This window comes from Nematolebias whitei, chromosome 20, assembly GCF_014905685.2.
Source record: "Nematolebias whitei isolate Nwh7 chromosome 20, NemWhi1, whole genome shotgun sequence".
NCBI lineage: Eukaryota > Metazoa > Chordata > Actinopteri > Cyprinodontiformes > Rivulidae > Nematolebias > Nematolebias whitei.
Window position 1 is genome coordinate 38,110,832 of NC_056517.1, and position 12,259 is coordinate 38,123,090.

General features: G+C 38.2%; 1 protein-coding gene across 1 annotated transcript in view; it reads left to right on the forward strand.

The window, feature by feature from the left end:
• cntnap2a (contactin associated protein 2a) overlaps positions 1 to 12,259 on the forward strand; it is a 412,697-nt gene that overhangs the window by 181,305 nt on the left and 219,133 nt on the right. The window contains exon 3 of the mRNA XM_037694005.1: positions 5,684 to 5,877. Coding sequence (XP_037549933.1) covers positions 5,684 to 5,877 — 194 coding nt within the window. The remainder of the gene's footprint in view (positions 1 to 5,683; positions 5,878 to 12,259) is intronic.

Genomic DNA, 12,259 nt, shown 5'->3' on the forward strand with positions numbered 1-12,259 from the left:
TCTGTCTGTCTGTCTGTCTGTCTGTCTGTCTGTCTGTCTGTCTGTCTATCTATCTATCTATCTATCTATCTATCTATCTATCTATCTATCTATCTATCTATCTATCTATCTATCTATCTAGCTATCTAGCTATCTAGCTATCTAGCTATCCATCCATCCATCCATCCATCCATCCATCCATCCATCCATCCATCCATCCATCCATCCATCCATCCATCCATCCATCCATCCATCCATCCATCCATCCATCCATCCATCCATCAGTCTGCAGAGCATTGTAAACTATGAAAAAGGGTTTGCTTTGTGCATTGAAACATAGTGCCAAAGGGTTTAGACCAAGTCTGAAGAAAGTTAATAAGACCACTTTACTTTTACAGAGTAAAGACAAAATGTAAACTAACAGTGTAGAGTAAGGAAGTATAGTAAACACTTCACATTCTCTTTTATCGGGTAATCTTTTATGAATTCTTGCCTTTTTATCACAGCAGTGAAGAATGGCAAGTATCATAATGAGTTTCCATTATGAGCTCTGTGGGAGTGGTGGGGTGGCACAGAGGATAGAGATGCTTGTGAACAGAAGGTCACTGGGTTGAATCCCTGGATCGTTGCATCAAAATGTGGGTGAGAAAATTGAAAACCCAAACCTGCCTCCACCGTTATTTCCCCTGCTCTGGACCCTTGAGCAAGGCCCTTGACCCACCCCCCATTCCCCCGGCTGCTCGCCGGCACCATGGCAGCCCTCGGCTCCACACATGTGGACTGTGGTAGCTCAGTGATCGATGGTTGTGTCAGGAAGGGCATCCAGTGTAAAAACAGTCAAGTCTTTATTCGTGTTCACTCAATGTAAAACATCAGAGTTCTGTAAAACTAATAGGAACAAAAACAAAATATTTCAATACCATGCTGATGAACTTTACTTATTTTATTTGTGCAATATACGTCAATCTTTTGAATCTATTTAAATCACATGCTAGTAACTTTATTAGTTTAGATTTTTCTTTATTTTGTGAAATATTTACACCATTTATTGTCTTAACAGTGATTTAAAGTTTTTCCAAAAACAAACACAAAGGTGCTTTTTTTTATTTCATGGATTTCATTTCACTCTTTTGTTACTTTGGTTGGTGTGGTATGCCTACGCTTTTGTTGAGTGTTATCTTTTGATTTTCTGTCTTTCTGCTTCTTACTTTTCTCCTTTCCCGTGTCTCTTCCTCAGATGTGGTATCTTGACCTTTATTGCTCCCGTGTTCTCTCACCTCCTCTCCTGCTGCTCCTCCTCTCCTCCCCGAACATCTGTGTTTGTGACAGGCGAGAGAACAGCCACGGTCCCCCTGATGCTTCTCGACTCCCCTTTCTCTCTTTTTTATCCTTTGGCTTTTGGCTGCTGCTGCTTTTCACTCAAACTGTCACCTTTCATTCCCTCCCCACCAACGGTGTCCACTGTATTATGTTTTTTCTGTAAAATATTCTCCACAAACTTTTCAGTCTAACTTTCTCCTTCCTCCCATCATCAGTACGTTTTGGTAAAAACATGAACCTCACGTCTTGAAGATCACTCTAGCTGTTCAACGGATTCTTCCTAACTCTGACCCTTGTCGTTTAGTTTACCCCTTTTTAGGATATACTTTCACCTGGAAAACACATATTTATATTGATTTTGAAACAGCACTGAGCTTTTGCTTGGATTGGCAAAGCTTTTGTGAAATGAATGCAATAATAATGTTTATTACTATGTATTTGTTTGTTGACTGTGTCAGCAAAATATCTCATGAACCAGTGGACAGAGATAATGTTGGTTTCACTTTGTTCAGTTTCTCGTGTCTTGTGCGATTGCTGTTATCTTGTATTTATTGTACTGTACGTCACTTTGGTCCTATGTTCTTCTAAACGGCTTTTCAAACAAAGATGGTTTCAGACACACACACACACACACACACACACACACACATATATATATATATTAGTCAACCAATTCAAGATGACTGCCACACCTAATCAACATTAGCAAATGCAAAAATGGCAAAAAATCTGTCCGTTTTACTGATAATTAGCGATGGTGTGGTAGTAGCTGAGACCAGTTCTCAACACTCATTTCAAGCGTCCTGGCTTGTTGGCATCAACTGTTGGTTTCAGCCCCGTTTGTCTGTTAGCAAAATGTCTCTTTAACCATTAGACAGATTTTAGTTAAATTCTCAGAAAGTAATCATTTGGTAAACATCTACAACTGATACGTTTCTGGAATTGCCTTAAATTATGATAGCCACCACGGCTAATCAACATTAGCAAACACAAAAATGGCCATAACTAAGTCAATTTTATTGGTTTTGAGCCCAAATCTGGTATAGTAGTGGCTGACTAAGTCACAATTCATACTCCAAGTGCTGCAATTTGCACCACATTACTTAAAACATGTCCATTCTTATATCAAGATGATCATATTGTGCAATCTGACATTAACTTTGGCAGGTGATGCATTTCTTTAAAGCCTTTAATCTTCTTCTTTTTTTTAGTTAATGTGTTGTCCCATGTATTTGTGCTAACAAAAAATACAATTTGATCGGATCTATTTGTCTTGCATTCACCTCAACGTCACACGAAGAGTTAATTACCTCGTCATTACCTTCCGTTAGAATTTAGACCACGATCCAACAATAAACGATGTAACAACAGACACAATAAGAAAACTTTAAAAATTGATAAATTTCCTTCTTAGTGATTGCAGCAAACTGTTTATGGAGTACAATTTCTAAAAATCCATACGCACACAGACGCACAGTTCCACACACAGTTGAAAGCAACAGCAGCCATACTCTTGTGGCTGTAATGTTCTTTTTGGAAACAGGAGTCTGGCAGGAACAAGGTGCCACAAGACGGGTAGATTCAGGTTCAAACCCCAGTTACAGACAAGAAGACTGGAATGTAAAGTATGTGTGGGAATTAGGTGTCTCACTTTGGTTGGTAAGTCCAAGGACATCAAAACAGGAAAAAGGCAAATCTGGACAGTTTGAGAACCCTGAAGTGAAATTTGAAGTCACTGAGACGTAGAAAATAAAAGCTAAACAAAACTGTATTAGCCTCATATCCCAATTAAGCAGTCCTTTTCTTTTTATTAAGCTGCACCTTTTGATTTGAGAGTATGCTGACCTGGCATTAGTGGTCATTGAAGCATGAGTTACAGCTGAAAATATGTTGGACTGGAAAATGTTCCAACTTCCATCAAGCAGTGACCGTATTGAACGATGGAGTACAAACTTGCTAACTTCTTACTTCCTGACCAACGCAGAAAAGTGTACACTTAAGCAACTCTCACCAGAGGTGGGGGTTGGAAAAAAAAACAGCAAAGTCAGCTGGGACAACTTTCACTGGATCCTCTGTGAGCAAACCAGAAGGTCCTGCACATGAAGATTTATTTGTCATGAAATATGAACTGACTTCAGAAAAGGCCAGGTACAAAAACCCTCAAATTGATTGTTTTCTTGGCTGAGCATCCCCATGAACACATGGTTGAAAACCTCCAGCAGCTGGGCTCACAACCTCCTTAATATATTTTTGCAATATTCTTTTCTCACTTTCTCCTATTTTCTTTGTAATAGTCAGTGCGTTGCTCGACTTTTCCAATCTTTGCTATTTGATCTATGCTTATTTGAACCCACTTGCAGTCTAATTTTCCACTGACAGCATCCCTTTCCAGGGTTGACTGAGTTGAGTTTATCTTCAAAGTTCCTACAGAGTTTGAACTTCTGGTTTTATTTGTCACCGTCTTTACCTTCCCTCGTCTTTTAGAATTGATCTGTGCAACTCACATCTCTGGCTCTTTTGATGTACTCCATAAAATCTTCTCTTAACACGTATTCATCTGCCTCCCTTCCATTTGGCTGGTTCTGTTCTGGTCAACCACCCCTCCAAATGCGCCACTTTTCAATCGTTACATCACATCGTCACCCTTTCTGTTTTACAAGTAGCACATTGCCCTGGCCAATGTCCACTTAGTTTGTGTTTTAAATCTTTATTTTCTGCTGTATGTATGATTATCACTAAGGCCCTATCCTCCTCAAACCCAATTCCTCAACCCACCCTGTCTTTTCCTTCTGCCCTTCCCTTTTTGATAGCGTTTTATCCCCTCAAGAGAACCACTTTGCTGCAACGGCTTTTTGAGATATTGACGTTTCCACTGATACAAGCCTGGTTATCTGTCAACTCTGGAGCAGTAGTGTAATGGCTCTGTAATTGGATAAGATAGATTTTTTTTTCTTTTTTGCAAACTCTGACACTTTCTGTTTTATCTTATGACTATCGTCCTGTCCCTTATTCACAATCTTTAGAGATTTTTTCCCATTTGATTGTAATTTGTTGGGCTTCAGTTTGTCCTTGTGTTGCTGTATTTTTTTCCATTTTCAAATCAGTTCATCCTATCATTGACATACCAGCAGTGCTGTGCCAAAGTCTTTAATCAGTTCTAGTTTATTTTTTTGTGTTGCATCTGAACAGACTGTTATTCGGTAAATTCCTTTGTATGTTTCTGTATTTTGACAGGTTTTAAATGATTTTTTTTCTTTTCAAAAAACACCTAAATGAAGCAATGAATCGGTTTTTATTTTACTCACATTCACCAGGTGATACAAGAATATACATTTGTTTGGTCTGTTTGTACTTCCCTAAAGAGGTTGATTGCCTTGGTTGATAGTAGTTAAGAAGACATATAGTACTTACTCCCTTTCTGTGTTAGTACATAGGATTTAAGTCCTGTTATTCTTTTCATTTCTATCTAACAGTTGTTGTTTTTTTTCTTGTATCTGCACCATTTAACCTCAGGCTCATTTAACCTGCAGGGTCTGGTAGAGTTTGTGTCCATCTTAGACAGAAAACTGGACATTTTCGAGGACGTATCATAAGTATGCTGACGGCCACAGAGGAAATTAGAAAACAAAATCAGCCATCTATTCCAGTAGTCATGGGTAGCCAAAAAAAGATGTCACGGATAAGCCATGCTTTTATGTTTTCAGAGATAGTCTACTTCATAGCAACATGTCCTCTTGGTAGAACACTGTTTTAACTTTGGTGCATTTGCTCTCTTAGATCAGAACCTTTTTACGTGGGGAAATATAAAATATGCGTTCAAAATACTCTACATGCAAAAAGTACAGAGGAAGTCAAAACAACCCACTGTTCATTACATCATGGAACCTAATATGGACACCTTAATGTCTAGAAAATCTCGCATTAAGCCTTGCATACTGACAATAAAATGGAAAATCATTCATACTAATGTCATTTTTTCTTTATCGTGAGTTTTATCCTGGTGGAATATGCTTATAGTCAGCTATATTGGTAAAATCTGTATGAAAAGTTCCTAATAAGACATTGCCTCTCCTGTGCTAGACTCTGTCTTGGAGCAAACCCTTGGCTTACTCTGCTGGACACTGACCATCAATAATATGATGGACTACAGCCTTGTAACTCTATTCTCTTCGAAAAAAATCATTATAGCAGTATCATGCTGTGTCTTTGCTGCCTTGGGCTCAAGAGCTGATGTGACCTGAGCAGAAGCTGTGTTCATTTCCTCCTAGTTAATTTTTATTTGACCCAGGACCAAATGAATCTTTGTATTGCACTGGGTCGTAATGTATGCAAGAAAGAGAACCCTTGTTGTGACACTCATTAGAAAATGTTACCGACTCTACAGGTGCTGGTGGATGGTCACCTTTGGACAGTGATCATTACCAGTGGCTACAGGTGGACCTCGGCTCCAGGAAGCAGGTGAGCGCCATAGCAACGCAGGGTCGCTACAGCAGTTCTGACTGGATGACGCAGTACCGCCTCCTCTTCAGTGATACAGGAAGGAACTGGAAACCGTATCACCAAGATGGAAACATCTGGGTAAGTAAAACAAAATTTAATCTGTCTCTGTTGGTCTCTATTTACATAATAGCACTTATAAAGTATAATTACTGCTGCATCAACAAGGGAACAAAAAAAGTCTTAAAATCAATGAAGATTTGGTTTAAAAATGTGAATGTTTCAACTTTTATTTATGCAAATTGCTGTATACAGTTATAGCATCAGAACAACGCAAGGGTTGCTGTCATCCTAACGCTTTATTTAAATCATCGTCATAAAAATCTGATTCCAAGAAGACTAAGTTTTATTCTCTTTATAATGTTCTGATGAAATAAAACATGTTCACTATTGCCATAAGTTTTTGTCTTGTGCCATTCAGGTAGTAATTATTATTCACATAAATGCTGCTAACATGTAATAAATGTTTTATTTCAAGAAGGATGTTGCAGTTTGGTGAGATAGTAAAAACAGAGTAGACTAAAAAAAAAACATGTTTCTCTTGTAGACAAAAAAGGCCAATCCTTCAGTGTCGTTTCCCACTATGGATGTTTTTAAACATTAAAGTGTAGTATTTTAGTAACTTTGATTGTGTCCATCCTTGTTTTAAACTATTTGTAAACATTATTTTATCATCACAAGGAGTATCCAACATCTTTAAGCTACTAGTAATAAATTGATGTTATAGTTTACATTTAGATTATTTCACCTTAATTTAAAAAGTTTGTTACTCGCTGTGTTTGTTTCTAAAGACTTCCATAGACCTGTTACGACAGATAAACATTCAAATGATTAAAGGCTGCCCTCACTCGGTACTAAATCCTTTCCCAAAGGGCATTCGTGATTTGTAGTGAATTTTATATTTAACATTAATCTGTGATTGTGCAACCTGTGTGAGAAGTCCTGAGTTCAAATCCCGGACGAGCCCCCACTTATGTTTCAATGCTTACTGTCATGCCTAATGTCTATGGTGGCACAGGATGTAACACGTAATGCATAAATAGAAAGAAATTTGCCAGTTTTCAACTTGCTTAAAAATTATATCACTATTATATCGGGGCATGGCACCAGGTGCAGCTCAATGCTTAGCAACAACACAGTTCAGCTGCAGCTGTATGGTGATTTAGCAAGCCAAAAAAAAGGTAATCTTTCTCGTAACAAGAGAGCTTCCCAAACAAATCAGTGGACATAATGTATGGTCAATTTTCCAGAGGTGGGAAAATACTGAAAATTTATACTCAAGTACAAGTACTGTTACACTGCTTTTTGTACTCAATTACAAGTAAAAGTACTGGTGTTATAAAATACTTAAGTAAAAGTACAAAGTACTTTTCCCAAAAACTACTCAGAGTATTAATTACTTTTTAACCAATTTATGTTTTATTGTGTTAATAGGAGACATTCAGTTTGATTTACTGTATATAATCGCTACATTCAAAGCTCATTCCTCAGACGCTCAGAAGCTCTGTCTTATTTTAGTACCCGACAAACGGATGGCAGTGACAATATCTGAGATCTTTGCTACTTAGCCAAACTAATAATCCACACATACAAACAATAAAAAAGCAATATCATACAGGTAGTTGTAAAACCTCATATTCCGCAATATGTTTTTTGAGATTAGATGCTGAAGTCTTGTAAGCTGCTGTCACCATAGAGATCAAACAAAGTTCACATCTGGATGCTGTCTCCTTTTTGCAATCTGTACATTAAAAATTCCTCCAGCTACGGCCACGGGCACTCGTCGTCAGCCTTTACCTCGTCATTTTCGCTGTTGACATTGTTGTCCTCTGTCTCTATTATGGCTTTTTCTCCAAATCTTCTGTCCATATATGACTCTCTACTCTACGGAGTTGGCATTTGATTATGTCATAGGTAATTGGCATGCTTGCGATCTGAGAGTCTTATTGGTACAAAGATGCAGATGCACCTTCCTCTTTATGATGCGCCAAATGTTCTCTATAGGTGAAAGATCTGGACTGCAGGCTGGCCATTTCAGTACCCGGATCCTTCTCCTACGTAGCCATGATGTTGTGATTGCTGCAGAATGTGGTCTGGCATTATCGTGTTGAAAAATGCAGGGTCTTCCCTGAAAGAGATGACGTCTAGATGGGAGCATATGTTGTTCTAGAACCTGAACATAGTTCTCTGCATTAATGGTGCCTTTCCAGACATGCAAGCTGCCCATGCCACAAGCGCTCATGCAACCCCATACCATCAGTGATGCAGGCTTCTGAACGGAGCGTTGATAACAACTTGGGCTATCCTTGTCCTCTCTGGTCCGGATGACATGGCGTCCCAGTGTTCCATAAAGAACTTCAAATGGTGACTCATCTGACCACAGAACAGTCTTCCATTTTGCCACACTCCATTTTAAATGACCCCTGGCCCAGTGCAAACGTCTGAGCTTGTGGAGCTTGCTTAGAAATGGCTTCCTCTTTGCACTGTAGAGTTTCAGCTGGCAACGGCGGATGGCACGGTGGATTGTGTTCACTGACAATGCTTTCTGGAAGTATTCCTGAGCCCATTCTGTTATTTCCTTGATAGTGGCATTCCTGTTTGAGGTGCAGTGACGTTCAAGGGCCCGGAGATCACGAGCATCCAGTAGAGTTTTACGGCCTTGACCCTTACGCACAGCGATTGTTCCAGATTCTCTGAATCTTTTGATGATGTTATGCACGGTTGATGATGATAACTTAAAAGTCTTTGCTATTTTATGCTGGGTAACACCATTCTGGTATTGCTGCACTATTTTTCTGTGCAACAATGGTGGAATTGGTGATCCTCTTACCATCTTGGCTTCTGAGAGACACTGACACTCTGAGAAGCTCTTTTTATACCCAATCATGTTGTCAATTGACCTAATTAGTGTTAATTGGTCTTCCAGCTGTTCATTATATGCTCAATTTCCTTTTTCCAGCCTCTTATTGCTACTTGTCCCAACTTTTTTGAGATTCGTTGACACTGTGAAATTTTGAATCAACATATTTTTCCTTTAAAATGTTACATTTACTCAGATTAAACTTTTGATCTGTCATCTATGTTATATTATGAATAAAATATTGACATTTGCCATCTCCACATCATTGCATTCAGTTTTTATTCACAATTTGTTTAGTGTCCCAACTTTTTTGGAATCCAGTTTGTACTTAATTACAGTAATGTGAGTATTTGGAATTCGTTAGTTCCACCTCTGAAATTTTCTCACCTTATTTTTCTAAATATTTACAAGCCTAAATTATAGAAATATACTTTGGGAAAAAATAAAAATGTTCAGAAGTTAGGTCTTGCTAGATAAGTAGGTTAATAACAGAATGTGTGCTGCATTTTTGATTTGTTTGGAGACCAAACGAGAAAAAAAACACATTTATAATGAAGAAGAAAAAAATTTGTGTGTGTGTTTGTTTGTTCTACTGGTTTACAAAATTATTACTGCAAATTAATATATTATTCATTTAGAAAACCCTCTCTATAGCCACAAGTAAATAAGAGCAGGGAAGATCATCTGGCAGGAAAACTCTGTTTCACAGCGTGGTGCCTTTAAATATTCATCACACTATTAGTATGCTTTTTACCAAATGTAACTTTCCAGTTAAAGATCTTATTCCAGCACTGATTGTGTCTAGACGGTGAAACTAAAGCACTTCATTTTTTAGAAGTCTACAGATTCTCTTTCATCTCTGGCTGCAGTTTCTCTATATTTTATTCCTGAATAAATCACTTCTATCTCTGCACCGTTGCTTTAGAAGGTCCTTGAGTGTAGAACATGACAACCCATGATCATTAGCTAATGGGTTAATAGCTTATGCTGTATAGTTGAAGACTGCTGGTGATAGAGATGGGAGATAAAAGTACAAGAATAATTCAGTCATAATTTATGCAGCAAGCTGGAAAAAATTCAAAAGGTGTCAAACAGGTTCACTGCATTTACATTTTTAAAATGTTATTAAGATGTCAGCGATGAACTTCAAGAACTATGTATGGAACTGAAGTGTGCAACAAGTTTAGATCTTTTATTTTCATTTCTTAATAAATATACTTAAATACAACGATGCACCAATATATACAATAGAAATCTACACTGAACAAAAATTCAGATGCAACACTTGTTTTCGTTCTCATTTCTCATGAGTTGAACTCAAAGATCTAAGATTTCTCCCATGTACACAACAGGCATTTTTCTTTCAAATATTTTTACAAATCTTTGTTAGTGAGCACTTCTCCTTTGACGAGATAATCCATCCACCTCACAGGTGTGGCATATCAAGATGATGATTAGACAGCTTGATTATGCGTGCCTTGGGATGACCACAAGAAAAGGTCACTCTAAATGTGCAGTTTTATCACAGCACCATGCCACAGATGTTACAAGTTTTGAGGGGGTGTGTAGTTGGCATGCTGACTGCATGTCACACCAGAGCTGTTGCTCGTGAATTGAATGTTCGTTTCTCTACCATGAGCCGTCTTTAAAGAAGTTTCAGAGATTTTGGCAGTACATCCAACCAGCCTCCCAATCACAGGTCACATGTAACCACACCAGCCCAGGACCTCCACATCTAATATCTTCATCTACAAGATTGTCTGAGACCATCCACCTAGAAAGCTGCTTCAACAGTCAGTTTGCATTACCAAATAATTTCTGCACAAACTATCAGAAACCATCTCAATGAAACTCATCTGCATGCTCGCTGTCTTCATAGGGGTTTCCACTTGACTGCAGTTTGTCGTTGTAACAGACTTGAATGGGGAAATGATCACATTCAATGTCATATGGCATGATGGAGAGGTGTTCTATTCACGGATTAATCCTGGCTTTTACTGTAAAGGGCAGATGGCAGACTGTGTGTATGGTGTCTTGGAGGTGAGCTGCCTGATGTCAACCTTGTGAATTGAGAGGCCAATGGTGGAGGTGGGGTTATGGTATGGGCAGGCATATGTTATGGACAACAAACACAGTTGCGATTTATTGATGATATCTTGAATACACGGAGACACCGTGACAAGATCCTGAGGTCCATAGTTGATCCATCCATCCACGACCGTCACCTCATGTTGCAGCATGATAATACACGGCATCATGTTGCAAGGATCTGTTCACAATTCCTGGAAACTGAAAACACCCCAGCTCTTGCATGGCCAGCATACTCCCCGGACATGACACCCATTGAACATGTCTGGGATGATCTGGATTAATGTATACAACAGCGTGTTCTAGTTCTTAGCAATATCCAGCAACTTTGCACACCCATTGAAGAGGAGTGGACCAACATTCAACAACCAGATCAACTCTGTGATGAAGATGTGTTGCACTGTGTGTGCAGCACACTTGGACTTTTTAGGACTGGTAAAAGTATATATATATATAGTGGGTAAGCACAAACTGACCGAGGTTGTAGTTAGGGATGCACCGATCCACTTTTTTCATTTCCGATCCGATACCGGTATCTGCTGTTTTGTGTCCGTCTATACCGATCCGATACTGATCTTATACAGAAAAGCAGTGCTGAATTAACAAAAATGGCTAAATCCTGCCATCTGGACTCGTTTCTGAAACAGGTTCAGATGACATGGTTTAGCCGTTTTTGTTGTCTACCTGGATGTTTGAGCTTACAAGCCCATTGCTGAATTAACTATAATATATTATTATTACAATATTAATTTTACCTGTCTAAATAAAGGTTGAATGAATAAAAAAATTGTTTTGTTAAATGCAGACATTAATGTACTGAATTACAAATTTATTAAAAACTCTGCACCAGATCAGCACACTTTAACACACCAAGAGCTTCACAAGCTTGGTCAAATGTAAAAACAACAACTTTAATTTGTTCAGTCAGTTCGTTAGCGCATGACGTCACTCAGAGCACAAAGCATAGATTTAGAGTGAATAGATCTGCCCAGTCATGAATCGGTCACATTGTCACCGATACCCGATGCAGAAGTTTTTCAATATTGGTATTGATACCGATATTGGTATCGGATCGGTGCATCTCTAGTTGTAGTCAAGTAAAAACAAACACAAGAAAAATACAAACACAACCGACTTACACTAAAATACACATTTTTTATCCCCTAAATTTGAACTTATTTCATTAGTAAATTTGATAAAGTTTGAAATACTGTCTTTAAATGAAGTGATTTAGTTCAAAGTCTAATCATGACTCATAAACATTTCTTGTCTTTTTTAAATAATTGTTTAATACTTATCAAAGGTCATGATTTCCATAAATGTCTATAACACATCACGTTAGGTCCAGACTAAACTTAAACCATTTTAAACAGTTTATCCCTTTAAATTGCAGACCCTTGCTGTCAGCTTTGCGTTCAGTCATGTAGTAGCTCATCATCATAATTCTCTTTTTAGTTGCTCTTTTTGAACTTGCTGCAGTGACACGTATGGATCTTCTACTGTTAAAAAGAAATT